At 49.6% G+C, this 27,558-nt stretch overlaps 11 protein-coding genes across 11 annotated transcripts; 6 read left to right on the top strand and 5 right to left on the bottom strand.

The window, feature by feature from the left end:
• Positions 1 to 185: 185 nt before the first annotated feature.
• Positions 186 to 1,714, bottom strand: hapX (bZIP transcription factor HapX; the record flags this gene model as incomplete). Its single annotated transcript, XM_057294157.1, has 2 exons — positions 186 to 833; positions 899 to 1,714. The coding sequence occupies 2 exons, from the start codon at positions 1,712 to 1,714 to the stop codon at positions 186 to 188; spliced, it is 1,464 nt and encodes a 487-aa protein (XP_057148968.1).
• A 1,948-nt stretch (positions 1,715 to 3,662) lies between these two features.
• On the bottom strand, positions 3,663 to 5,241 carry N7519_007380 (zinc-dependent alcohol dehydrogenase; the record flags this gene model as incomplete). The annotated part of the gene is made up of 5 exons (XM_057294156.1): positions 3,663 to 3,941; positions 3,992 to 4,569; positions 4,632 to 4,859; positions 4,917 to 5,012; positions 5,079 to 5,241. The coding sequence occupies 5 exons, from the start codon at positions 5,239 to 5,241 to the stop codon at positions 3,663 to 3,665; spliced, it is 1,344 nt and encodes a 447-aa protein (XP_057148967.1).
• Positions 5,242 to 6,265: 1,024 nt separating this feature from the next.
• Positions 6,266 to 7,525, top strand: N7519_007379 (uncharacterized protein; the record flags this gene model as incomplete). Its single annotated transcript, XM_057294155.1, has 1 exon — positions 6,266 to 7,525. The coding sequence occupies one exon, from the start codon at positions 6,266 to 6,268 to the stop codon at positions 7,523 to 7,525; it is 1,260 nt and encodes a 419-aa protein (XP_057148966.1).
• A 26-nt stretch (positions 7,526 to 7,551) lies between these two features.
• Positions 7,552 to 7,809, top strand: N7519_007378 (uncharacterized protein; the record flags this gene model as incomplete). Its single annotated transcript, XM_057294154.1, has 1 exon — positions 7,552 to 7,809. One exon carries the CDS (start codon positions 7,552 to 7,554, stop codon positions 7,807 to 7,809), a length of 258 nt encoding a protein of 85 aa, XP_057148965.1.
• A 474-nt stretch (positions 7,810 to 8,283) lies between these two features.
• Positions 8,284 to 9,670, bottom strand: N7519_007377 (uncharacterized protein; the record flags this gene model as incomplete). Its single annotated transcript, XM_057294153.1, has 5 exons — positions 8,284 to 8,690; positions 8,750 to 8,817; positions 8,877 to 9,250; positions 9,312 to 9,416; positions 9,470 to 9,670. 5 exons carry the CDS (start codon positions 9,668 to 9,670, stop codon positions 8,284 to 8,286), a joined length of 1,155 nt encoding a protein of 384 aa, XP_057148964.1.
• Positions 9,671 to 13,496: 3,826 nt separating this feature from the next.
• On the top strand, positions 13,497 to 14,806 carry N7519_007376 (rRNA-binding endoribonuclease; the record flags this gene model as incomplete). The annotated part of the gene is made up of 2 exons (XM_057294152.1): positions 13,497 to 14,237; positions 14,291 to 14,806. 2 exons carry the CDS (start codon positions 13,497 to 13,499, stop codon positions 14,804 to 14,806), a joined length of 1,257 nt encoding a protein of 418 aa, XP_057148963.1.
• Positions 14,807 to 15,010: 204 nt separating this feature from the next.
• On the bottom strand, positions 15,011 to 15,922 carry N7519_007375 (H/ACA ribonucleoprotein complex subunit NOP10; the record flags this gene model as incomplete). The annotated part of the gene is made up of 5 exons (XM_057294151.1): positions 15,011 to 15,216; positions 15,287 to 15,339; positions 15,403 to 15,470; positions 15,578 to 15,622; positions 15,701 to 15,922. The coding sequence occupies 5 exons, from the start codon at positions 15,920 to 15,922 to the stop codon at positions 15,197 to 15,199; spliced, it is 408 nt and encodes a 135-aa protein (XP_057148962.1). The 3' UTR covers positions 15,011 to 15,196.
• Positions 15,923 to 16,312: 390 nt separating this feature from the next.
• Positions 16,313 to 17,758, top strand: sen2 (tRNA splicing endonuclease subunit SEN2; the record flags this gene model as incomplete). Its single annotated transcript, XM_057294150.1, has 1 exon — positions 16,313 to 17,758. One exon carries the CDS (start codon positions 16,313 to 16,315, stop codon positions 17,756 to 17,758), a length of 1,446 nt encoding a protein of 481 aa, XP_057148961.1.
• Positions 17,759 to 18,202: 444 nt separating this feature from the next.
• N7519_007373 (chromatin-binding protein RAD9) lies at positions 18,203 to 22,537 on the top strand (the record flags this gene model as incomplete). The annotated part of the gene is made up of 5 exons (XM_057294149.1): positions 18,203 to 18,262; positions 18,321 to 19,190; positions 19,268 to 19,666; positions 19,728 to 21,816; positions 21,849 to 22,537. 5 exons carry the CDS (start codon positions 18,203 to 18,205, stop codon positions 22,535 to 22,537), a joined length of 4,107 nt encoding a protein of 1,368 aa, XP_057148960.1.
• A 1,333-nt stretch (positions 22,538 to 23,870) lies between these two features.
• N7519_007372 (uncharacterized protein) lies at positions 23,871 to 24,965 on the top strand (the record flags this gene model as incomplete). The annotated part of the gene is made up of 3 exons (XM_057294148.1): positions 23,871 to 24,081; positions 24,257 to 24,639; positions 24,687 to 24,965. 3 exons carry the CDS (start codon positions 23,871 to 23,873, stop codon positions 24,963 to 24,965), a joined length of 873 nt encoding a protein of 290 aa, XP_057148959.1.
• A 699-nt stretch (positions 24,966 to 25,664) lies between these two features.
• On the bottom strand, positions 25,665 to 26,955 carry N7519_007371 (lipid-binding SYLF domain-containing protein; the record flags this gene model as incomplete). The annotated part of the gene is made up of 3 exons (XM_057294147.1): positions 25,665 to 26,696; positions 26,754 to 26,851; positions 26,913 to 26,955. The coding sequence occupies 3 exons, from the start codon at positions 26,953 to 26,955 to the stop codon at positions 25,665 to 25,667; spliced, it is 1,173 nt and encodes a 390-aa protein (XP_057148958.1).
• Positions 26,956 to 27,558: the final 603 nt, after the last annotated feature.

The raw sequence follows: 27,558 nt of genomic DNA, 5'->3' as shown, positions 1-27,558 counted from the left end.
GAGCCAGATCGATTCCCATGCGAGGCAGGGAGAAAAAGACAGGAAGGATATAAGACAAGTCCGTATGATGGTACATTGAGCGCCCGGGGTGAGGAGGGGGGTATGGGTATCAAAAATGTCCTTGTGGGAGAGGACCGGAAAAAACGCAGGTAACCCGGACGCATGAGATCCACAATGAGGATTGTTTATTTTTCAGCGAAGCGACGGTCAAAGTATCGCAGCACACCCATGACGCTTGCAGCCTCGACTTCCATGGCACCGCGGCTGTCTGGTGGAGCGATCTCGCGGGGGTCGGGGAGGGTGTGGAGCTTCGGCAACCAGGTTGAGATCTCGTCAGTGGCACGAGAGAAGTTCGGGTGACGAGACAGGGTGGTGAAGGTATCGGCACAGCTGAGCGTTAACTCTGAGGGCGGAGCGGGCTTGGGTGCGGGAGGTTGCGAAGGCATGGCGGCGTTTTTACGCGAGTTGGGCGCGGTGGAGGGGGCATTTCTTGACATGCAGCATCCGCCGTCCTTTCCTCCGCCTCCGCAGCAGCCTCCTCCCGATGGAGTTCCGCTCGCTGACCGGGAGGCTGCCAACGTCTTGCAAAAAAGAGTGCTTCGGGGGTCGGCTTGACACTGGGCGCAGGTGCCTGGCCCGTTGGCACAGGGGTTGGTCGCTTGGCTAATGGGTGGGAGAGTCACTTCTGAGCGGACGTCTCCCTCGGATGGGGGTGGGGTGAACTGGGAGATGGATTGGATTGGCGCGAGACGGTTGGTCTCGAATGTGTTGATGTTGCGTACACGCTGCTGCTCCTGTGCGGCCATCTCGGCGCAGATACAGGGAGTACCGTCCTGGCAGAACCCGCAGGGATCAACGGGGGCGAGGAGACGTCGTTGTCCTGAGACTGAGTCGGAACACTAGAGAACTGAGCGGTGAAGTCGATTTCCATCTCTTCCGGATCGGGCTTGATGCGGGGATCCCTATGGTCTCGTTCCGGGCTGCCGACGCCATGAGGCTCGTGTCTCGAACGAGATGACTCGTGGGTGTCCATTGGCATGCCGAATGCATCCTCGATACACTGGCAGTGGGCGTTGGAGCAGTTGTTGCACCCCAGAGGTACATTCACCTGTCCATCTTCCTTGTTGCGTTCAGTACTGGTAGGCTGAACATCCTCCATTCGGGAGCTTCTGGTCTTGCGAGGTGGCAAGGGCACAGAGTCTGGAATGGGCGTGGGCTTGCTGGCGCTAGGGCCGGTAAGAGATGACCTGAATTCCTTGACAAGGGCCTCCTTTGCGCTGCGCTCGATCGATACTTCCTTCTCCAAGGCGTGGCATCGGTCGCGCCACCAGCCCATCTCCTCGCGGCACTGATCAACCTCACCGGAGAGGTTTCCAATTTGCTGTTGGAGCGAGGCAACTTGGATATCGTGGTTATCTTCCATTTCCTTCATTTGCTCTTCCAGTTCACTAACACGAGCAGCCCGACGCTCACGGAACGCCCGTTGAGCGGCTCGGTTCTGCGCTTTGCGTTTGGTTGGCGGTGTATCTGTAGCTGGCTTGCGACCTGGCTTGGGGCGTGGTGGGATGACCCATTCTTTCGAGGTGATGGAGCCGGGTGTACCCGGTCCTGGCGAAGGGGCTACGGAGGGCCTGGCGGCCAGCGTGGGTGCGGGTGCGAGGGCCAGTGCAGGAACTCCAGCTGGAGCAGGTGCCATAGACACACCACTGGCCATTTTGACACCAAATTGATGTTCAAATACTATGTTTGAGGTCAGTTGGGAACATGTAATCGGGCGTGGTCGGGGCAGACGCACGAGCCGTTTCTCGGTCGGAAGAGCGGAAGTGCGCTCATATGAGCCGATAAGCGAGAAATACCAGTAGAGACAAGAACGAGTTTGCTTTCAAACTTGTGTTCAAACTCGTGGAAAATAATCAGACGGAGAACACAGAAAAGGTATAGAAGTAAAAGTAAGAGAAGAGAGATGTGAAGGGAGGGGAAGAAAAAGTGGCCGATGATCAGATTAGATTATGTGCTCACATGATGCCGGCTTCGGAAGAGCTGTATTTTGGAGTTTTGGAGTTTTTTGGCTTCCAAGGTGGGATCTTCTTTTTCTTCTTTTTCTGCTAATTTACCATTGGTCCCATTTATATTTCGCTAAACCCAATGCCGCGATTTCCTTCGAAATATTTTATCTGATCCGAATCTGAGTGGAGATGGTTCCGAGAGAGCGTCGGTGGGCTGACGCAACATTCTTTATTGTACGGAGAACGGAGTACGAAGTCATATTATTCTCATATTTTCTTCGCTAACTGCGTGTATTGTTTCTTGTATATACACCTCGAGCATCAATTGCCTGAACAAACGACATTGCAATACCAAATAATCGCGTCCCAATTCCCAATTGCATACTCCGTAACATGGCTATAACTCCCTACGCAGTTCACCGTTCACCCGCCTGATCGTCGATGACTCAATGACAGGCGACACGGATCAGAACCCTCCAGATGTAAAATTTGCTCGGGTGGAGCGTCTCGTCAATCCATTGACCATGGGTGGGCAAAAACCCCCCCTACGTCCCAGTCTCCCAGCCCTGTAGTCATTACCTAGCAGAAACGGCGATTAAGCCAATGAGAACATGCCAATGCGCAAAAGAACTTTCCCAGGAGTTATCCATCAGCGGTGAGGGTATGGATCGACAAGGGAATTGGATCCCGTACGGCCGTTCTCGGTCCCTCTGATCTTATCTGATTGCACTAATGCCGCTCGTGGCTAGGAGCAATCCAAGGGCTAAACTGATAATCGGCAAAACTTGTCTTTCTTTTATTACCGTATTTTCCCTTTTCTTGGTGATTGAGCCTTTGGTGGAAATGGTTGGTCTTGGCCAACCTTGGAAGTGACCCCACACAGCAGAATCTTATCAATCAGTAAATGATGCCCTCATTGTGAAGGCCGAACAGCGGAACTTTCGTGTACATGGCCCGATCTGGAGAATATCGCGGCTACTTAGTCACAACCAGAGATGGCTGTGACATGGATATGCAGAGATTGACGGAAAATATGGAATTCCTAGAAAGAATTCGCCGCCATTGGACACACCATAGCGTTTAAAGGCCTATTCTCGGCGATCCGAAAAGCTGATCCACTATTCTCAGTTATATCCTTTCATGCGATTATCATGAAACGAGTTGTGGAAACTGACTTGAGGGCGCAGTGACCTCGTGAGATTCTAGCAAATATCAAGGAACTACACAACATATAAAGAAACCCCAATTCGCACTTAATCTTCTGGGATGAATTACTATAGAACATAAACTATGAGCGAATTAGATTCCAGCTACGGAGTACAGCCGATCATTGCCGAGATTCGGCGTTTGCCTCCAGAGCTCTCAATCTGCAAGAGACATGAACGCTACGCTGATACCTAGAATATCTCCAATTCTTGGGTATTTGATTCACAAAATACTAATACTTTCCAGCTCCATTGAGAGTCAATGAAGTGTTCGGGACAAGAATATACATTTCCTTCCATTGACGACATCAGCATGACCCCTTCCCTTGGGAATGAATGTTTCCAAGAGGCGGGTCTAATGATAATGTCCCGAAGTGTAATTAGTACAGGACTGATGGCAAATTGGTAGTCATCCTCTTCAAGACATCCATAACATCAACGTAACAGACATTCACAACTCCGTTAATCGAGGAGCTCCGTCTGTTGGGGGAGCAGAGTGCTTGGTCTGTACGAAGACCTTCTGCATGCCCATCTCTCGCTTGTTGAAAATTGCATACAATTTCTCCATGTCTTCCAAACGGACCCGGTGGGTCACCATATCCAGTGGATTGATATCGTTCGTCTGAATGAGGTGCATGAGGTGTTTCCAATACTTCTGCACAGGAGCCTGTCCATTACCCATAAGGTGTACACCGGTCTGCATCAGAGCCCCAATATTAAAGTGATTGGTCTGAGAATGATGGTTAGATACTTCACTCTTCCGAAAACCGGTGAACTCACAAATCCGGCATAGACCCCCGTCACCCCAACATGGCCAAACGGGCGAACGGCAGTAATCATCTCATTCAACAACTCCGAGGTATCCGTCTCCATTCCAAGCATCTGTTCAAAGTAATGCGCCCAGCCTTTGGCATATTCACCCGCTGCACATTCCAAAGCAACATCTGGTCCGCCATCAACCATTTTTTGCAGCTGTGATGTCACTGACTCGCCTTTGGGCAGATCAGCGAAGTTGATTGTCTCAACCTTTGGCGCTTTAGTCTTCACAAAGTCCAATCGCCATGCACCATCACCTCCGTCGATAAGTATAACTCGACTAGCGCCATGGAAGAAGCTGAACTGTGCACACATCTGCCCGATCGGTCCAGCTCCCCAGATCGCAACAACGTCTCCTTTCTTAACACCGGTGTCGACCACGCAGTGCCATGATGTCGCCACAACATCCGAGACGTAAAGTGCCTTCTCATCTGGCACATCGGCTGGAATAGAAAGTAGATTGACGTCGCCGTATGGAACTCGAATGTACTCGGCCTGGCCACCTGCAAACCCACCTGTAAAATGGGAATATCCAAATATGCCTGTTATCCATTTAGTATGACCCTTAGGACACTCAGGTTCAGGCGAAGTGCATATAACTTACCTGCAGTCCGCTTCCCATACAAGGCATTGGTCAAAGTGTTCTCGTGGGTCCTGTCACATTGAGAATAGTATTCTCTCCGACAATTCTTGCAATCCCCGCAAGCAATTGGAAAAGAAACAACAACTCGTTCTCCAACATTGACATTCTTTGCCTCGGGCCCTACACTGTCCACAACCCCGCAGCATTCATGGCCGAGCACGTCGCCCTTCTCCAATTGAGGAATGACCCCTTTGCCCAGCAGTGTCAGTTTCTAGCTTGCCCGGATTCACGGAATTGTCTTCATACCATGATACAGGTGCAGATCGCTACCGCAAATAGTGCTTCCTGTCACCCTGACAATCACGTCTCCAGGGTCAATCACCCGTGGCTTCGGCATTTCCACTGATCGCAGTGGTCAGCAATGCATGGGATTAAATTGATACTCCCAGGGTTGCTTCTCTCGCTTACCAACTTTGACTTGATTCTTCCCTTGCCAGGTAGTAGCCTGGATCATCTCTCCGGTCTCCACTCCATATTCATTGTCGTAGCTGGACACATCAGTGGTGATTGTTGCATTATCACCATGGCCGAGAGCCTTCTCTACCAGGTTTGCTGCCTGGGTCATCGCCATTTTCAATCTGTTTCAGTGGATTGATATGTACAATTGGGATACCGTGAATTTACTCGTTCACTCTGTCCATGGAAGTAGTAAGAATTTCAAGCACAGCTTTATCCTCATTGAAAAGATCCGCAGTCAATCTTTATATGTGATGCTTCTAGAAGCTTAGCTTGCGATAAATCTGGGGTTTGGGGGAATTTCTGTCTGACATCACCATGATGTCGCGTATGCGTCAAGCAGACCAGTTTCCAGGACGAGATTATTATTATTTCTACTCTACTATATATAGATGCTGTTATATACTGAGCATTATATCTCTGGCATTCATGGATCAAATTGGACCCGCTGTCTTTGCACCTTGCTCGCGGGCCACACGCCATTGGCCTCCCACAGATGTCGCCTGGATCTGTGTGGCTGCAGTAAAAATGCGGATTTTGACTTGACTATAATACTTTAAAGAGGAGTTTGGAGAAGGCGAATAGTTGCGCCTAGGTCTGAATGCAAGCGTTCTGAACTATGGGAGTTACCGATGCGCGGTAGTTTTCAGATATATATCCGAGATAGTTGCAGAAAAATAGTCTATTCCATCAGCGCTTCAAGAATACCCCGCCTTTACGTCGCTTAAGTGGAGATTGCAATGGAATGTAAATATTTTCTTATTCGAATATTGTCTTCGTGGCAGATTTACGATCTGGTAGGATTGGATCTGGTAGCAATGGCGTCATAGGGCTTGGTTTCGATGTATGCGATTCATACATACATGTAGGTAGATCTAAACTAAACATGTACCAAGCGAGCTAGATTTTTGCTACACGGTTAATAGAATATGCCTACATGTCGATATGTATAATTTAACCTATAGTAAAAGAATACGTTGTCACGCGCCAATCCCGTGGACAGCTGAATCCGTTATCACCGGACTCAGCGATAAGCAAGGGATGGGTCAGGTACCAGCCCCGTCGGAACTCCGCCTTTTCCCCTCACGAGTCATTCTCTCCAACTCTCCTCCCTACACTCATACAAGCACATTTTCAATATGACCAGAAAATACAACTCAGCCCAAGGCCTTGAAACGCCATGGACTTCGCAAATATCCGCCCAGCTGCCCAGCTCATTCATGCCTGTACCTGCAGCACAGCCAGTCCGAGCTCAGGAACCGATCGCCGATGAACCTGTCCGACCAGAGGATTACTCCAAGCCATACTGCGAGTTCATGACATCCAATCCCACAATCTTCCACGCCGTCAAGTCCTTCTCCAAGCAGCTTGAAGAGCATGGCTACAAGCACCTCTCCGAGAGAGCGGTGTGGACATCGGACCTGAAACGAGGCGGCAAGTTCTATACTACCCGCAACGGCAGCTCTTTGATCGCTTTCAACATTGGCTCCAAATACGAGAGCGGCAACGGCGTGGCTATCGTTGCTGGCCACGTCGACGCCTTGACTGCCAAGCTGAAGCCCGTGTCCAAGCTACCGAACAAAGCAGGCTTCCAGCAGCTCGGCGTTGCCCCGTACGCCGGTGGTCTCGGCAACACTTGGTGGGATCGTGATCTTGGTATCGGTGGTCGCGTGCTTGTCCGCGACCCGGAAACCGGCAAGGTGGAGGCTAAGCTGGTCAAACTTGACTGGCCTATTGCTCGTATTCCTACCCTCGCTCCCCATTTCGGTTCTCCCGCGAATGGTCCGTTCAACCAGGAAACCCAAATGGTGCCTGTCATCGGAATCGATAACTCCGATTTGTTTGAAAACTCCAAGGTTGAGTCTAGCAACACCAAGTTTGGCACATTTACCTCGACCCAGCCTGAGAAGCTTGTGAAAATCATCTCCAAGGAGCTTGGCATCACAGATTATAGCACTATTGTCAACTGGGAATTGGAACTCTTTGATACCCAGCCCGCTCAACTAGGCGGTCTGGAGAAGGACATGATCTTCGCCGGTCGCATTGACGACAAGCTCTGCTGCTATGCCGCACAGGAAGCGCTCATTGCTTCTTCGGACAGCACATCGACCGGAACCGTGAAGATGGTCGGTATGTTCGATGATGAAGAGATTGGCAGTTTGCTCCGACAAGGTGCTCGGTCGAACTTTATGAGCAGCGTCATTGAGCGGATTACTGAGGCCTTCGCGAAGGACAACTACGGCCCCAACCTCCTTTCCCAGACAGTGGCGAACAGCTTCTTGGTATCATCAGATGTCATACACGCAGTAAACCCGAACTTCCTCAATGTCTACCTGGAGAACCACGCGCCCGCCTTAACGTTGGCGTGGCAGTGTCTGCCGACTCAAACGGACACATGACTACCGACAGCGTCAGCGAGGGCGTCATGAGGCGAATTGCAGAGCGCTGTGGGTCAACCCTGCAGGTCTTCCAGATTCGCAATGACTCTCGCAGCGGTGGCACTATTGGGCCCATGACCAGTGCCCAGATCGGCATGAGGGCCATTGACTGCGGTATCCCGCAGCTGAGCATGCACAGTATCCGGGCGACTACTGGCAGCTTGGACCCCGGTCTGGGTGTGAAGTTGTTCAAGGGATTCTTCGACCACTACGAAGAAGTTGATAAGGAGTTCACCGACTTTTAGATCGATAATTCCACACTTTGCTTTAGACAGTATAGACCCGTTCTCATTTGTGCATGCTATAGGCGTGTTGTCTCGCTATTCTACTCTTGGGACGTGTATTGACTTACAACCAAATGGCTTCATTCTGTGACTATTGCTCTTCCATCTCTCGGTATTAAGTTATTAAATTATTTGTTTGATTCGATTGCTGTACTTCGACTATCTATATATCCAAGAATTTCCAAACCTACATTCCATATTACTATATCTTTAAAATGACATAAGAACAAAAATAGTGAGTGTCCGCAGCCCTGGAAGTATACCCCAAAGGGTAATTATGACCCAGCAACCGCCAGGCCCAAAGAGCGTGGTGAAACCCTGACGAGAAACGAAAAAGGAAAAGTCCAACGGGTATATGACATTATACTCCAAGCCACAAAGCTGACTGCAAGAGCCATCCAAAAACCAAATGCGTGTCTATACATCAACGGGCCTTCAAAACGGCACCGCTGAACCCGCAGGTAAAGGACGAGGATACGTCAGATTAGGCCGATCGCGAGGCTCAGGAACAAACGCAATCCGAGCTAATTTCTTCTCTTCCTCTCTCGTCCAGCGCTTAATACTAGACCTGAAGCCAGTACCAGGAACAAGAGCGAGAACCCGCTCGGGGTCACCGGCGCCATACTCGTGTTCTTCGCCGTGAGCAGCGAGAGTTGATGCATCGCCGTTCCAGTCGGAGTTGCGCTGGGTTGTGTCGCCGCGCGTGGGACGACTGGCGTTGAAGGTCGATACCATTCCTGGGAAGATGCGGGCAACGAGGGGTTTAAGTGTTGGTAGACAGGCGCAGATTATGCCTGTGTTGCATTCGATGGCGGACCAGGAGGCAGCGCCGACATTGTCGTCTTTGTGTGGGGTTAGCTTTGTTTTGGGGTGTGATAGAGCTGAGCGAAACGATACGTACAGGTGGGATCGGTCGATTCGGCGATCTTTTTCAGACTGACTAGACGGACGACACTGGTGATGCAGACACTTTGTGCTGTGTTAGTTCTGGACGGTTGAGATCTGATATCTGGAATACGATAACTTACAAGCCACCCATAGCGAACATGATCATTAAAGCGATCTTCTGTTTTCGGGGCAAGTCGACTGCCATTAAAGCCGGGATGGGAATGACGAGGATGGCAATATCGGTCGCGATGTGCATGCTAGCATTGGAGAACCACAGCTTGGTTTTGTTCAAACAGTAACCCCGAATTGAATCGTCCCAGAATTTGGCGACGGGAATGCAGTTGAGGAATGCACTGATGACTGCCCAGGTGCCATAGATGGCGAGGATGGTGATCATGACCCAGCAGACGACTCGCATGCGGTGCGTTGGGAAGACTCGGAAGTACTGCATCAGAATTGAGGCTTTGGCGCAGAGGACGGCGGCATTGTAGAAAGGAATGGTGAGCCAGAAGGCCTGTTCGGATTGGTTGTTAGATGTAGTTGATAGCTGAGGACACGGCTTAGGGCAAGCTCACCTTCATCTGTCTCTCGAGAATGTTTGGTGGGATATCTTTCAAATGCACTCCCATGCCACTGACGGCTTCGATAATGTCGAGGCCCATGAAGACATATGAATTGACCTATACATCTGCATTAGTATCTGGTATTCTTCGACACCAATCACCCAACTTACCAGTGCAATAATGACCATCCAGTCATTTGCTTCCACCCGATTCATAAGTTTCATACGAGTATACATCCTCATCCCCACGAAGCAGGTTGCCAAGGCCGTGAACACAACGCTTATAACCAAGCCCTCCCGCCCTCGGGAGGACAACAATATGCCGTCATTATCTCGCCTGAAGATCGCATCTCGAATGTACACCAAATTCATTGTCAATCGATCTTGCGGCCTTAAACAAAAGAAGGGATGGCTACTCCTCAAAGAGAAGATTGCCTGGAGATAATCCAACGATCAGATCAGTATAGGATGCTGATCTGATTCACGATCGAGATAGGGCACCAAAAGAGTGATAAGAGAACAACCTCTCCAGTAAGCGAAAATTACGAGAGGATATCGCAGTATTATAATCCCAAGTGCATAAAACTGATGCGCAGCGTCGCAGTCAACAATGCAGCCCCAGAAACCAAACGGCCTAGGAACGAATCCACTATCCCTTTTTGAGAGAGAGAGACAGTACCAATTCCCTAAAAGGACAGTCATTTTCTCTCCCCTCACTCCTCGGATGAGCGGGCGAGTGCTTCTGACGCGAGACAGGATCCCCGTCTGGGAAGCGTGTTTGCAGCAGCGTGCAGCGCAAGGGGTCCCATACAACGAATCGGGTCCAGCGTTGGCCCCGATGGACTCGATATGTACATCTGTGCTCCGTACTAACAACTCTATGATGTTTCTTTGTTGTTTTTTGCTTTTGCCCTCATTTTTGAAAAGGTTTTCTCTTTGAACCTGGTTGTGCTTCAATTTACACAAATTATAGTTTGCAGGGTCTTTGGTATATCAATTTCCACCTTATTTTGAGACCCCAGAAACATTTACCCCTTCGTCCCACTGGCCTTGATCAATAATTTAAATCTATTCATGTCGATCGCCTGTGGACGATCTGCTCGATTACCGATCAGATCGGGTCTCCACTGGGTTGTTCTCTCGATTGACGCACGGTAAACTATACTTCCACGGATTATCATTCGATTTCAATATTTTATAATGATACACGCCGTATACATGCAATACTCTATCTGAAATGATTCCAAATCACTTTGAATATGCCATGACGCAAGTCTTGCATACACTTTGTACCTGCAGACAGCTCGGAGGTCATCTTATTTGCTATCCGATCATCTCCGACGGTGACACTGAAGAATGATTTATAGAAATTGATGATGACGCGTGGGGTCTGATACTATACTGACGTGGAGTTAGCCAACCCTATGTATCAATCTGCTCATGGAATCTCTCACTGCAGTTGGTCTATATGTGGAAAGATGCTCAGCCATAAGGATCAATTCTGGCTTAAATGCGTTGGCCCTACTCCGTATTAATTGTTGGTTTTTATGATGGTGGTCATGCGAGTCATCTTAGGTTAGAAGTCAACTCTCATATCCTGTTCTATACGGAGTAGTCCTGCGGTAAAAACTGCCAGGCAATAAAGGCACAGTGCAAACAGCAATGACGGGGGTGGTTGGTAAAAACTCGGAGCCGCAATATCGAGACAGCCTTGATTGATCAGGACACGACCCTTGTCTGAATACCCTACCCTGTACATGAGTTGATCAACTTTCCTTCAACTTATGGCTCTCCCATTCTGCCCCTCATTTTGTTACCTTGGAGATTTGAGGAATGGTTATTACAAGATTGCGTCTGTCTTAAACAGTTATAAACGGTTGACTGAGAAACGAACAATTTCCTGTAGACATTGTCTCATTTTGCATGTTAGGGCTCTATTAAGCTCATCTGCCGCATCTGATGTGTAAGGGGCTCTCCATTTATTGCCACTGAACTACTTTCTATGCAGCATACATACCCACACTTGAAATAACAGAGTGTCCGATTGAACATCGAATAAAAATGCGGGAGAGGGAGGGATTAAATCTCCTATTTGTTAGAAAATCCAGCCACTTCACTCGATAATGCCAGAGGCCTCGTAAGGGATGACCATTTTGCATTGCCCCGGATATCCGCTCCCGAAAAGCTTCGTTTGCTTTAATTTGAGAACCTGTTTAATCTATTAAACCTGTTAGTTGGATTTTTGTGAGTGTCTCTCATACAAAGAACGTCGGTCTCAATATGACAATGTGGCCTCGATTAGTCGCGTCTCACAATATCCAAAGCTGCTAACCACGCAATTCAGCTCGTGGCAATGCGTCGAAATTTTTGGAAGAGTCCAAGAAAAAGCAATTAAAACGTTACGCTCTTTGAACTGTTCCCTAATGGAGTGTGGCCGAAATGGACCCCTGCCAAGTGGCGTTGGCTAGTTGACATATCACATACGATCATTAGGGCTATTCGTTGGGACACACAAGTATCGAAAGTTGGTACTCTGTCGCAGGATCAAAGAAACATGGCTTTGCGCTTCTAACTACCACATTTTCAATTCTGTAGTGGAACACTCATATATGCAATCCCTCTTGTCAATATGCAGGGCGCTAGGTGCTAGACTCGCGTTGTATGCAGGTTGCCTTGCTTACCGAGTTGTCATGGCAGCTTGGGACTTAAAATCTTGCATTAACCTAGAATGTACAGAGTAGAATCTACTCCGTAGTTTCTATTAGGATCCGACTACTCCTCAATGCTTAGGTACTTACTCCGTACATCAACCACTTTTGATTGGAGACCGAAAACTTACACTCGATGCTTAAATTGTTAGTGATCTGCCAAGGAGAAACTAATGGAGCTAAAAAAAGGTTCTTTATCGCAATTTTGGGCAACTTGATAAGCCAAGACGGTTCTATACCTACTCTAGTCAACGATGTCATGGGTTAGGAGGCATCTCCTTACCACCCCTTTATCTCTGGTTACCCAACTTACTGCAGCTAGCCGGATTCAAATTGGGATCGGAACAGCTTGATTGGAGTGGATTCCACGTGTATTGGCCGCTCTCTTTCTCTCTCTCTATCGTGGCTTTGAGTCTACAAGCCTCCCATCCGATAACTTTCTCCCAGAAGCTTCCAAGTTGTTAGGAATGCACTAGGTCCATGTTTAGGCAGCTTGTTACCTACTTGGCAAAAAATCCTCTGAAATTATTGGGCTGTGCAAGCTACTTGGACCAAGATGTGAACTCCCTGTTCTAAATCAAGCTGCTGCTGGTTAGAACGCGAGAAGTCACCATGGTTCCTTACAGCCTGCAGCAACTCTCTTTGCCATTGTCTTTTTTCCAATTTGTCTTTTTTACACAAGGACCTTGAGAATTTTGGTTGAGGCTGCAGGTTGAAACATGCAATGTCCCTATCCTAGGAAAATCATATATCCACAGAGAGATACATATGACACGCGAGATTTATGGTACTAGTCTTGGAACTTACATTGGTTGGAAGCTGTTTGCGTTGGACATAGGTTCTCTACTTAGATTATACCTTTTATCAAACTAATCTCGCCGCAAGAGACGAACAGATTTGTTTGGCCTTCGAAAGTATTTGGAGAGACTCTTTACTCAGCCCGGGGAGGCATCGGTAACCTATTGGCCTGGTTTCCAATATGAGCTGATCTCAACATGGCGGTGACTGGGTGTTCTGTCCTACCTGAAGAAAAGATGGAATGTTACTTCTGCTGAGACCTAGAAGGATCTGGTACTAGCTAGAGATTTGCCTCCACTATGGGCATAAAATCCCCTTCATTCAATCAAAATTGTATAGGGGCATTTCAGTGTTGTGGAAAATATCCTGACAACAGAACGGTGTTTTGGTCTCCATTTTACCCAAAAGTGTTCAATTAATATACAGCCCTCAATGTAACAATCCAAATATCAAATAACAAGTAAATAGGCGTACAAACAAAGCTCTCTGGTGTCCAATTGCATGTACAAAGACGAAAGTGGTGCACCTGGGCAGTAGATTTGGATAGGCGATAAGATAGACGATAAGGACGCACAGGCCACTATTCACAGAGAAATTTCCTTTTCACAACTCGGCCAATTCTTTCAAGTCGACAACGATCTCGTTTTTTCTCATTGTCGATCAGTGGAAATAGTCCTAGTATATAGGACAAGATGGCAGACACTACTGCCCCATCCACCAAGCCCGTGTCCACAATCGTGCTGGACGCCGGCCCGATTCTCAAGAATACCCCGCCGCTTTCAACCCTCCTTGCCCAGTGCGACGAAATTATCACCACCCCCTCCGTGGTGGGCGAGATCCGTGATCCCGATGCCCGCATGCGTGTCGAGACCCTCTACCTACCTTTCTTGAAGCAGCGATCCCCCACACCTAAGAGCTTCAATATCGTCAGCGAATTTGCTCGCAAGACCGGTGACCGTTCTGTCCTGAGTAGGACTGATATTGAGGTCCTCGCCCTTGCATATGAAATCGAGTGCGAAAAGAATGATGGAGACTGGCGGTTAAGAAGCGTCCCTGGACAGAAGCAAATCAATGGAAAGCCGCCTGTGAAGGAGGAATCCAAAGAGGTCAAGCCCGAGGATGCGGAGGTGGAAGCCATTACGGAAGGAGTGAAGGAGACCACAGTCGCAGACGCCCAGGAAGAGACTCCAAAGGAGGAGAACCCCGCAACGAACGAGGCTGAAGTCGCCGAGGTTGCTGTTGCGGTTGCCGAAGAAGAAGAGAAGGACGAAGAGCAGGATGCGGAGGATGATGCTGCCGGTGATTCCGACGACGGAGAATGGATCACACCCTCTAACTATAAAAAGCGTCTTGCTAAAGATGAGTCGGGGACAGCGACTCTTACCGCTGCGCCCAAGACTATGCAGGTTGCGACTATGACCACTGATTTCGCGGTAAGTACACCCGCACAACATCTGTCTATCGCCCAATTACTTATCCTTTATAGTGTCAAAACGTTCTCCTACAAATGAACCTCAATCTTCTGTCTACCACCACCCTCCAGAAGATCCAGCATCTTAGAACCTTCATCAAGCGCTGCCACGCTTGCTTCTTGACCACTAAGGAGATGAACAAGCAGTTCTGCCCTCGCTGTGGCAAGGATACCCTCACTCGTGTCTCGTGCACGACCACTGCCAACGGCGCATTCACAATGCACCTGAAGAAGAACATGCAGTGGAACAAGCGCGGCAATGTATACAGCGTTCCCAAGCCCATCGCAGGCAGCGCGAACGGCAAGTGGAAGGGCGGCGGTGGCCAGCGCGGATGGGGTACCGAGCTCGTTCTTGCCGAAGATCAGAAGGAGTATGTCCGCGCCAACCAGGAAGAAGAGCGACGACAGCGTCGCGAGCGTGATCTCATGGACGAAGACTACCTGCCTGGTATCTTGACTGGCGAGCGGAACAGGGCTGGCGGCCGTACCAAGGTCGGTGCTGGCCGCAACGTCAACTCAAAGAAGCGCTAAATGTGCTGCGTGGATGACTTTGCATCTTGGTTACATGGGCTGGAGTTTTGGGGCATGGAAAGAAAAAAGTTCATTTGGTCAATACCACTGTCATGGTGGTTGGCGGCCTTTTTATGAGGAATGACCATGTCTTGTCTTGTGATTTACGGTTGAACATAGAATATAGCCAATCCATAGGGCTCTTTATGAACATTTTAACAAAATCTTCGTTGGTTACCTAGATCAGGTATCGTATTCTCTAGAATGTCTAGGTGAAGCCCTGAATAGATTATCCAAGGATAGCAAAACAAGTATGGACATCTCAGCCATCCGTTGACCGCAAGAAAAACACCATTCGCCAAAACATGGGCTATGCCACCCGGTAATTCATTTTTCCCAGTGTTGATCCATTTAAGCCTTAGTAGGGGCCTCTGAAGGATACAATGTTAGTTATATGTACTTCTGAGAGAGCGGAGTTCTGGAAGGAGAGATGCGACGTACTGGATTGCTGGGTGAGGAGAAGACCGTAACGCTTCTTCAGAGTGACACGGTGACTGGGAAAGAGGTCAGTTTCCAATGCTTCATTATGCTCCATGTATAAGAACATCGCTACTCACCGAGAGTACTTGTCATCGGGGGAGAAGCGAGCGGGGTGGGCAGACTTGGTGACCTCGCCGTTCAGGACCTATAATTGCCGAAGATTAGTATAATCGTCCAAAGTTGAAACTGTGATCTAAGGAGCCACATGTTCGCTGAAAAGCGGCAGTCTCCCAGGCGCAAAGATTTCCATACCTTCTTCAAGGTGTAGACACGCTTGCCTTGGTTGTCGAGGGTGTACTGTTCGTCAGAAAATTAGCGACTGATCTCCGAACGGAGCTGAAGATTCGCTCGCTTCGAGGTCGCAACGAAACATACCATAAGATGCATTCTGAAAAGAGCAATATTAGCATACGAGCAATGAAGATGACTTTCAACACGGATTAGAAACTCACTTGGCGGTATTGATGAATTGTCCTGTGTTAGTACTTGCGCGGCGATAAGTGGAGGAATTTTTTTTCTGAACGAGAAAGAGCTCGGACCAGGTTGCTTAGTCACGGAGTGCTTTTTAAACGGAGCTTTCGACCACAAAATTTCCATTTTCTCTCGCACTTGAGCAGAGAAGAGAACAACATCTCTTAAATGACCTTTGTGCTCTGTTAATGTGCAGAGCCATGAAGTATTTTTACTAATTGACACTTGATTCAGGTTGTTCATACATACAGAGACTTTTAGGTAAGATGCTCCTCCGCTCTTCTACACCCTCCAACCCATCCTTCACCTTCGGTGATGACACCATTTATTTAGCTCAGGCAGGCGACACTTTGATTTCTAGTTGCCTGTCAATGATATGCTGAATTGACTACAACGGTATCTGAGAAGATATTACCATGACGATTGATTCACTCACATGTTTTTAGCACAGTTCGCTAACCTCGAATCTTGTGTTTAGGACTTTGAATATTTTCTTATCCAGTAGCGGTTCCCAGGATGGCCACTCCAGTAACCACCATGGACAAACCTGTGGCTGCCAAGTCAGGGCCTGCATCAGATGCGCGTCCGCCTCGTGCCCCTCGACCTCCTAGGCCAAACTACAGACAGATTCACCAGTTTCCTCTTCCGGTCAATGTACATCACGTTCCTCCTGTAATTCCTCATAACCCTCTTTCTCTTATAAGCGTTGCTCTCTCGTACCTCACATTCCTTATCTCGCCACCCCGTCAAGAAGTCTACTCGGCCTACTTTGACAAAGCTACCTCATCGATCCATGTCACGGACGAGAGGTCCATTAATGCCTTATGGCAGATGGGGTTCTTCGGCAAGGGTAGTCTCAGTCGAAGTGAACCCAGCTGGCTGGCGCGAGAGAAAAAGCGAAGAGGGTTACATAATGGAAAGACCAGCGAGGAGATTACAAGACTGCGACGGACTGAACGTCGTGAACTGAAGCTAGAGCGTGCCCGGATGGAGAAGCTGGCCATTGAGGAAAGGCTCAAAGCCGAGGCGGCTGCTAGGGAAGCTGGCGTTTCTGAGCCTCTTGACCAAGCTGCACAATCAACACTCTCAGACGATACGACTAACGTCACAGCGGCTACAACGGAGAAGTTCTCCTTGAAGAAAGCAAAAGAAGCTCGGATGCTGGAGGCCAAGCAGGCACGGGAATTGGCTGCACAAAATCCGGCTCTCGCTGAACAAAACCAACCCGAGACCTCGTCTAACAACAAATCCGTGCGCTTTTCACCCGTCGTGCAAAAAAAAGAATTTCTATCCACCTCGCCCTCATCATTACAATTGCCCGATTCCGTCGTCGACAACCCCGATTCAGATGACTTCCCAAATGAAGAGCATCTCCAACTCTCCAACGAAGAGGCATTCTTCCTTGCCTACTCGCTTGGTGCATTGCAAATCTACGATTCACCCTCGAAATCGGGGGAGGACCAATCCACCTCGTCAATCACCACCTCTGCCCTTCTCCAACAGTTCTGTCACCACTCCTTCCAACCTGCCCGTGACGCCTCCGCATCCCTCCAACCAGATGATCCCTTCATGATCTCCTACACCGTCTACCATCACTTCCGGTCTCTCGGGTGGGTTATCCGCTCCGGAGTCAAATTCGGAACAGATTACCTGCTCTACAACCGCGGACCGGTCTTCTCCCACGCCGAGTTCGCAGTTATCATCATTCCTTCCTACACCCACCCTTACTGGTCCGAGACAGAAGAACGGAAGAACTACACAGCAGAGAAGCAGGCGAGGAGTTGGTGGTGGATGCACAGTGTCAGCCGTGTGCAGGCCCAGGTGTTGAAGAGCTTGGTCGTCTGCTATGTGGATGTGCCTCCACCAGCTGCTTCGCTCGATGATATTGGGGCGCTGTTTGGTCAGTACGAGGTGCGCGAATTCCTCATCAAGAGATGGATTCCGAACCGCACTCGTGATTAATTGCCTCAATTTTTTTGGGGTCCCCTCAAGGCGGGGAATATTAAGGGCTTCTGATACCCTCTTTGTAATTATGTTGCTCGCAGAACTGTACAAATGCATTACCGTTGCATAATGACCCCATGAAATCCATGTCTTATTTCCTACTTCTTTCCAATCGGAGTAATAAACTACCTAGGTACTTCGTAGATGTGTGAATAATAAAATGTCCGCGCTACCAAATCATGCCGGAAAACGCTGTTGAGAGTCTGCCTTCATGGCGCTAGTCCGTAAGAGGTAATATTACTTCGAGACACGTGACACGCGTTTCGCGTTTTAACGCCTCCATCTACATTTAGGTCTCGACGCAAGGCATTTGAAGAATCAGACTGTGTTGGAGCAAACACTACAGAGGACACTGTTGCTATCAAGACGTGCTAGTCTTCAGGGACTATATGTCGTCGAAAAATGGAGACCCAGGACGATAGCATCGACCTTGCAAAGTTGCAACGCGACGCGTTGGGGCTAGTATGTAATGACCCTGCAGCGTCCCTCGCCCTCATTGGACTAACTCCGACATCCCCAGGAGCACGATCCATCTCAGCCGTACTTTTCGGGATCTGCACAAACAGGTAACAAGCCGAATCACACACTTTGTTACACATACCACACAGTCAACGGCGCTTCCAATGGTGACGGAGTGTGCACCGGCCAACACCTATCTCCGAAAACACCATCGAACCCCGCGAGCCTTGTGCACCAACACCAACCACCTCGGTCTCGACCTCGGCAGCATGAACGACGCCCAATAATGTCTAATAAGCGTGACAATGAACTGGGCATTGTACCGGGATCACAATTCGGCAACATGAGCTCCGCAGAGGCTGCTCCTGGGGATACTCAGGTCGTCTCGCAGTCAGTGTACGACAGCATTATCAGACAGAATGGGGAGTCCATGCAGCAAGATTATTCACAAACAGGGGCCGACGGAGCGACATTGAGAACGTTGCATGAGGGTGACAGCGGCCATATCGACCTCCTCTCCGAATTGGACGCCACGCACCATGGAACGAACCTATCCCAAGACGAAGATGATAACGACGACGAGAGCACCTTCGATCAAAACGAGTCTTCTCCGATGGCCTACGCACCGGATCTCTTCCCCGAATCGCAACGCTTTCTAGCAGAAACACCCGGCACCGTGATGAAAAAGAATGAGGCAAAGGGTGGGACAACAGAGACCCCGAGCATCTCGCGGAATCCCCTGGCTAGTGGCATCGAGTCAAGTGGCGGCCTTCTCGGTCTGAGCCAGGTTTTCGGGGCTACCCAGGTCCCGTCCTCTCCCATTGTCCACGGCCTGCAGACGGAACTTGTATCGGATCGTCCGTCGCCCAATATCCCGATTCAACCCGCTCGTGTTGTCAATGGTATTTCGTCGCCGTTGATGGGCATGCCGGTTCAGTTCATGAGAGAATCATCGGAACCCAACATGAACTATATATCGATGAAGGAATCGCAGACAAAGCGCGACAGGACTTTGGGGAGAGGTTGACTCGATCGGCCGGCAATATCCAGTCGGACCAGAGTGACAAGGAATTCTATAAAGAGTCGAGCTTTGTAGAACGCGCACGGCGACAGCGAGAGATCGACGAGGAAGCTGCGGCTCAGTTCGCCGGATTGAGTGCTCCTGCCAGATCTACATCCAATCTCTCCGCCAGACTACGGACTTCTCCCAAGCAGCTAGGTGGACGACAAGACCAGGAAATGATAGAAGCTGTTGCCAGCGAGGAAGAAACCGAACAAGAAGAAGATATGCAAGTGCCCCGGTCACAAGAGCTTCCTCAATCTTCAGCCGAAGAAGACAAAGAGAACTACGACGGACCTCCTCTGGATGCCGCTGCTGCCGCCAGTGCCCACGACCGACTATCTCAGGTACTTGGGTTTGAGCCGATTCCCTCCCCATCCCGGGGTGGGCGTAGACGAGGGAATGGAGAATGGAATTGGTCACGGAGACTCCTTTGGCTCCCACAATGGTGGTCAGCCGAATGGTGCTATGCGTTCTTCCCAGGCCATGGTGAAAGACTCCCAACCATCACCTCAATCATCACCAAAATGCACAGAAACCGATAATCCTAGGAAAATTGCTCATCGCTCGCCTTCGCGTTCTCATGTGGATACTCCCCCACGAAACCGTCTTCAGACCTCCTCTCCCTGCTCGCGACCAAAATCAAGACATTCGAACAGCAATACCCAGAGAAATGGCTCCGTGTCAAATGAACCTGCCATTCAACCCGTTCAGGATGCATCCCTTGACGAGAATATGCCCACACACTCTAGCAATCCCGAGGAGCAGCAACGTGTAAACTCATCGCATTCCAGAGTTGAAGCGGGAACTGCGGGAAACTCATCATCGATGCCATCCCGTGTGGCTGAGACACCTATGAATCAACGTCTCAAGCATCTCAGTGATATGGCTCGATTGACGAGTATCCCAGAAACAAGTCCTAGCCACTCCCAATGTAATTCCGAGGTTGGGTCCAATGGCGATGGGCTGAACAACGAAGACGACGATCTTCCACCCATGTTCAGTGAAATCCCCAGTATTCGAAAGAATCATGTCCGCCCAGCTGGGACAAGGGCACTCTCTTCGCCTCTCAAGAAACTGCTGTCCAGTCCAGGCGGAGGCCAACGCAGGGCTTTGACTGAAATTGCGGCCGATCTCTCGCCGCAGGTTGGGGCGGGAGGATTTGATATGGGAATTGGGATCTTTACCACTGAGGATCAAGAGTTCAGAGCCTTGATCGATGGGTCGCCGACTCGACCGAAGAAGAAGCGGCGTGGCAATAATGGCTCAAGCTACATTGCCTCCGACCCTATCATACCTCTCACCCCTCGCGCACAGCCCCCAAAATCTGTTGCACCCATTCGAGCAACACAAGAAGGACCAGCTCCCATTCCCGCGGATTCGGATGATGTGCCTTTAGTGCAACTCCCTGAACAAGCCGTGCGAAGACAATCAAAGCCCCCGCGACGAGCCCCGGAGAATGTTTGGGAAATCGAGGGATCGCCTGAGCAGCCCGTCCGCCGGAAATCAAGAATTAGTAAAACCTCTACATCGAAGTCTACCCAAGAGAAGCATGTCCCAATAAAGAGCTCCGGACTTACTGGGAGATCAGCCCCCCAACCGAAGGTTGTAGTCCATAAACAACCACCACCTCCGTCATCGGAACTCACTGAGGTTTCATCAACAATTGCCTCGGAAGATATAATTGAGTCAGAGGCGAACAGTGTCGATGACTCCCCTACCACGCCTCGCCCATCCCACACTTTATCGGAAAACCCCGTGGTTGCTCCAAGTCAGGTCCTTTCTGTCTGGATGGGCCAGAAACGAGCATACTACCCAGCAACATGCTTCGGGACACCACTGGGTGTATCACAAGTTAAATACTCTGTGAAATTTGAGGACAGTCTTCCTGTCGAGGTGCCCAAGGGTGCCGTTAAGAGATTTGAGCTTCGTATCGGAGACGGTGTCAAGATTGAGATGGATAATGTTCCAAAAGTCACTCATATCGTCCGCGGGTTCGATGACAAGCTCACTAGAGAACAGCTGGCTAAAGCCGCGGACGATGGCCTTTATCCTATAACCGACATTTACGGTCACACCACTGTGATAGTCGGTCCCAAGCAACGCAAAAGCCTGCCAAATGGTGGGATTGGCAACAGCGAGAACGTGATCAAAGTTCCTATTGCTCGTGTCTATCTTGATACTATCCTGTGGAATCAACTTAAAGACCGGATGTTCACGTATCGCCCGGCGCCTGTTCAACAAGAGAGCACGGTGCACACCCCATCCGAAAGGTCATCCGCGCCTGCTTCTCCTAGTTCTCGCTTGTCCCGCAGCATTCACCAAGGCAGCGGCATCTTCGCGGGGATGGTATTTGCTGTCTCTTACAAGGAGGACGAAGCATCTAAGAATCGTGTGACTAGGCTGATTATGGAGAACGGGGGCACTGTATTACATGATGGATTTACTGAATTGTTCGAGGCTTCGTCAATTGTCCCCGTTGATACGCCCACAAAAGGTGAAGCCAAGGATGCAGACCTCAATAACAAGGGGCCGTCTTTACAGCTCTTGCTGAAGACGTTGGCTTCGCCTGCTTAATTGCCGATACCCATTCTCGGCGAGAAAAATACATGCAAGCACTGGCATTGAACCTCCCATGTCTGGCCGGGCGGTGGGTAGAGGACTGCATCGCGCAGGGTCGCGTCCTTGACTGGGACATCTACCTCCTCCCAGCCGGCGATTCAATGTACCTCAATGGAGCGACAAAATCCAGAGTCATGGCTCCCAACCCTCCATCCACAGCCCGTCTCTCCGAAACTATCTCCGCACGAACAAAGTTGCTAGCAGGGCAATCTGTGCTCCTTGTCATGGGCCGTGGAAAGGCAGAGGAAAAGAGGAAAGCCTATATCTTCCTGACTTACGCCCTAGGGGCTTCCCGAGTTGAGCGTGTCCCTGATCTTGGCACGGCCAGGGCATTGATGGACTCACAGTCTGATGCTGGATTGTCGACTAGCTGGGACTGGATTTATGTTGATGATGCAGATCAAGCTGCTGCAAAGTCGATGTTGACGCCTAAACCGAAGACGCAGAGAATTCACTTGTTCCATGGGAAGAAGCGTAGGAAGTCGACTGCATCGTCCACCCCTACGCCGCCTAATGAGCTGAAATGTACTGCGAGGGTTGTTGGTAATGAGTTTGTTTGTCAGAGTTTGATTTTAGGGCGATTGTTTGAGGAGTGATATCTTGTGCTCGTTCTTGATACCAATGTCATCTATCATATTTATTCTTTAACGGATCTATTCACACTCCTATTTTCCTATAAGATTACTACTCTCTCTAGACGAGGTCTGTTATCTAGCTTAACGACTCACCACCGAAGATGATTGGGGTGTAATGTCTCTAAATAGAATATTTATTGCCTTTGGATTCATTGTGACCTCGTATCCGGAGTGTTCACCACGTTATACATGGAATCTATATCCACCCCTATGTCTAAAGTCATGTTGATGCACAAATATCAGATCTCAGGCTGTGCAATGGAATATTAGAACCGTACAGACTGTTTGCCCCTTTCCTGGATGATTCTTTGTCTGGCTCTCACTTAAGATCTAGCATATATTTACTTGTTTTATGTTGATCAATAGTTTCCCTTCTTCATATCGCTACTCCATGGGGCTATGTTCCTGCAGAAGTTTACTCCAGCCAACCTCTCTATACATCATGTTTATCTTGCATACTTCCTTAACGATTTCCTTTCCCTTTCACCTGGGATTCACGCCAGTTACTTGGCTGGACTTGATGTTTTAATCAGACGATGGATTGCTTCTTTTGCCCCCACTTTCCTCTCTTTCAATTTGAAGCAAATTACAGACATCATCTTCTTTCTCACTCACAACTTCTTATCGGTCACACCGTCATCTTCTACTCTTGCTATCACAACTCGTTCTCCGATTCCATTCCGAATTTTCTGACTGACCAAGCTGCAAATGGAATTGACGTATTACTCTCGGTAAGATCTCAACACACGATCGCTAGCTACCTCAGAAGTGCAAAGTGACTGACGGCGAGAAGAAATGCCTCACAGTGGAGAGCCTGTGATCTCCGCATACACGCCTTGGAGAGACATGTACTAGGTATCACGCAACGACTTACTCGACTTGAAGAGGCGGAGATGGAAGATGACGAGCCATCAACGAAAGCAGATCACGAGAGACAAAGTCTCTAGGTGATGTTTCTACCAAGGAAAGAGACCATCTGTGGACCGGGCAGTCAGAAAATCAACCCTGAACAATGATCCACACGCTCCGCAACAGTGGAATTCAGTGTCGAAGCTGACAAAAGAGGAATACCTGCTTCTGCGTTGCTTATGGAACCACAATAAAAGGGAAGACGCCGGCGAGATGCTGCAAAGGTCCAAATTGGGCCAATACTGCAAACAGGCTCAAGATCGGCTTTAGGAATCCCCTCCCTTTCAAGCAAGTGATAGCCGGATCCTCAACTGCCAAGCTCCCACTCCGAGGAGAGTTGGATATCGTCTTGCTTCGACCCGCAGATACCAATAAGCACCCAGGCATGCGTCGCCAATTTATTCAAGACTTCCGTGTACGACGACAGGCCGTTTCCCAATGGCTTCGGTTCCTCCAGGAGAATCATCTAGGATATCGGGGCATCGCCGTCTCGTGGGATCGGGTCCAGGAGCTCCCGGAAGATGATAGCGTACTAGATCAAGTACTTACCCAAGATATCAACGTCGTTTCCCAGGAGACCGCTACTGACGATCGCGGTACGGATTGTGATATCGATACGCCAGTAGTTTCGGCTGTACCAAACCTCCTTCCTGACCACTCAAAGATCGATAGCATCCGGCAGATGGTAGCGCCCCATCACACCCTGACACTGCCTCCCTGCCGAAGCACCCTTCTCATTTTTCAACGCCTCAGAACCCCTATTGTCCCTAGCTTTCCCTGCCCTATTCCCGCGCGGAGGCGTCGAGTTTGTGACGCCTCGCCTAAGACATGTGCCATATCGTGACTACATCCGACATCCGGTAAAGCACGAGTCTGACCGATTTGCGCGGCATCCAAGGTTCCGGTTCGCGGCGTTCAATACCACATTCGATCCACCTACCACTGGCCCGGGTCCATGGGGCTCTTGTGCGTCGACATGCCCATCCAGAGCCCGATATGGCTTCTGCGCTGACGGTGAAATCCTACCAACGACACGTTCTTTAACGATCATGAACAAAAATGCACAGATGGAACTGGCGTCGTACACAGACAAACACAAACTCCCGTACTACGACAAAATCGAGTTCGACGAGCATGGATGGTTGATCACCCAGGTAACCACCGATTATCGAACGCCCTGGTTTTCTTGATTGTTGGATAGAACATCGTCGTCGCTAGAAATCGCCGCGGTAAATGGCCGGCGGACTTCAACTCAGACGGTGACATTTACCCCGATCGATGGCAAGTGGGCGAGCCACTTATTGCGTGGGCGCATGGGCTCCATTCATTCCGGTATTCGCCGGTTATTACGCCCTGGTCGGCCTCTCAGAAGCATGGCGACTTGTTTCTACAGTCAACAGTCCTTGTTCCGGCATCAAGTTTAAAGTCGACTACTTGTGAGGCGGAATCCCCTCGGGAAAAGCACGCAAAACTTGTCTAAGAGCAAAAAGACCATGGTTGAACTTGCAGGATGTTCAAGCCAAGTCTACGCCTAGTCGTCCTGGCAAGAAACCCGATCCGAAGAAGTCGGATGACCAAAGGATGAAAATGTCGGGCGTGAATTCAGTGGCCTTAACCAATCGGCTACTAAGCAAAGAGGTTCGGAGTCTACGGACCAGAATCATTCAGTATGAGGAATTGATCGCGACCATCCAGACCTGGTTGCCGAAACTGAGCCCTACTGGAACCCTTCCTATCGATGAGCTGTGATCCGAATTCCCCCATGTTTCCCCCTTTCCTTTTCGATATCAAATTTCTTTGCCCAATCCTTGATCATGATCACCCTTACTTTTCGTTGTTTTGTCCATTGAGTGGAATGAGATCCTCTCCCTATTTGATGATGCTCCTTCAACAGAGCCTCATAAAATTCTCGATCCTATATCTTCATCCGATCAGATCATAGCTCCACAATACACGTCGAAGCTACACACAATTGGTAGAACTGGAGCAGAGCAATCATTCAGTTCGACCTCATGGCGTGCAATCGCACACCTGAGAAGTTTTTTTCGTTGCTGATGAGGCGGGTGCACACTCTGCTTGGGGCATGCTCCCGTTCTCTGAACTGCTTCTTCTCATTTTGGATATCTATCTATTCTCACAGGAAGCCAATAGAACATTATTATAACAAAGCCTTCAGTAATCAGCGATTCATACTAGGGGCAGTCTCTTTGCTTTCAGACAGCCGCTCAGTAGCGGGCATAGGCCCGGTGATATCTGCCTCATGAGTGGTAACGTGCGTGTCTCCAGTTGCCGGTTCTTTGCCTTTAGGTTCCAGTTGTGTATTCGACTCCACAGCGGAAACATGATCAGCAGTAGATATAGGCTCGGGCATGTTTGACGTATGCGTATCGTGGGTAGTTTCGTTGAATAATCCAGCATCCCCAGTTGCTCCCTCCGTATCTAGCTCAATAGCTGGTTTACTTTCAGTGGCTGGCATTGCTTCCTGAGCATCTCGCTCATGAGGTACACCGTGAGGATCTCTGATGGGTAATTCTGCAGTTCCAGGCATCTGCTCTGCGCTTGACTCGACAGCTGATGGCTGATTAGCAGCAGGCGCCAGAATCCCCTGTGGTTGCCCGTCAGGGGGTTGCGCAGAAGCCTCGGGACTTTGTTCGCGCGCCTGCTCGGAGCCTTCCGAAGCCGGTTCAGCAGCTCCTTCGATACGGAAGAACTCCCCATTCAAGACTTCGATGAGAGCTCCCGCTTCAGGTGGTGGTGGAATCGATCCGCTCAGCAGCTCCTTCGCTCGAATCTTCCGCCCATACAGCTTTTTGTTTGCATCCGCACGCTCGGCAAGTACACCACCCTCGACTGTAAGACCGCCGTACAATCCCCGAGTCTTGGAGTAGGCGAAGACTCCAGTCGCGCCCTTGGTCCCCACTACTCCCCCAGCCTCCGCGCTCCGACCAATGGGACCGACAGCCATGGATATATTCCCACCAAGGGTCAAGTTTCCCGACTGCATGAATGTCTTCACGGCGGCATCGGTAGTCAGAACGAACACGAAATCAGTTAATTCTGCGCCAAATTGGCCACCGGCGCCGAGGCCGCCCATTGCCATGGCTGACGGGGCGGACCAGCTGCCATCTGGGAGACGAGCGACAATTAGTCCCGAGCCAAAACGGATAGAGCCCAGGAATCCGAATCTGAACGCAGTGAATATGGCGATTCCCTGGCATAAAGTAAGTCATGATCGCTTAGGCTGTTTTCTAGTAGCATTTTCTCTTACCTTTGCTCCCGCGAATATCTTTCGTGGGATTTCTCCATCGATTTTGAGCTTCGGGTTGATGAAGGATTCGAGAATCGCAGCGGCCTTTTTGCACTCGCCTGTGGAACACGGTCAGCCCGGAGTCGGCCATGTGGGGTAGCAGTAGCATGGGGATGATACTTGATAGCGAGGCAGGCAACGGGTTGTGCAACGGGTTCTTCATGGAAGATATCTTTTGTCCCGCTGACGCGGTGTGTATTAAGATGTCTACGTCTAGCAGAGCCAGGTATGGTCTCCTATATCCGGAGCGAGCTGGACAGACTCGAATGGGAGAAAGAAATGGTACTCAGCCGCCTCCGGGAGTCTACACAAATTCAAGCGATGGTTGTTCTTGCAATATCGTATAATCAGGGGTTTTGGCGCTTACTTTGCGCACGGACGTTTCACGGGGTTAGTATACTTTGCGATTGGAACAGAAATGGACGTCGAGGTTCATCGGATTCTAAATAATCTTATGCATAAATTCCATTTGGAAACTCTCCTATGTCTGGTGAAATGTCAGTTATGTTGCACTTGGTTGATTTAGACGAAACTGCTAAGTATTTAGGGCTTCGGAAGATCGAATATGCAGTGATATATACCAAGTTACTTGGCAGACGGTCAATGACCCCTCGAGAGTACTAATTACTCTAAAGTGAGTCTCAATGTTCGTGAGCAGCTGGACGAACTGATTCGCTTGGCCCAAAGCAAACCTGTCACTTTAGTAGGTCATCTAGGGTTTATGCAAGGTACGGATTAATATTGCGGGTCAAAGCAGGTACGGAGT

Source organism: Penicillium mononematosum (genome assembly GCF_028829835.1).
Source record: "Penicillium mononematosum strain IBT 11891 chromosome Unknown utg000003l:1.0-8172316.0:1.0-8177699.0, whole genome shotgun sequence".
Classification (NCBI taxonomy): domain Eukaryota; kingdom Fungi; phylum Ascomycota; class Eurotiomycetes; order Eurotiales; family Aspergillaceae; genus Penicillium; species Penicillium mononematosum.
The sequence above is the reverse complement of the archived record's forward strand: the minus strand, read 5'-3'. Positions and strand labels throughout refer to the sequence as shown.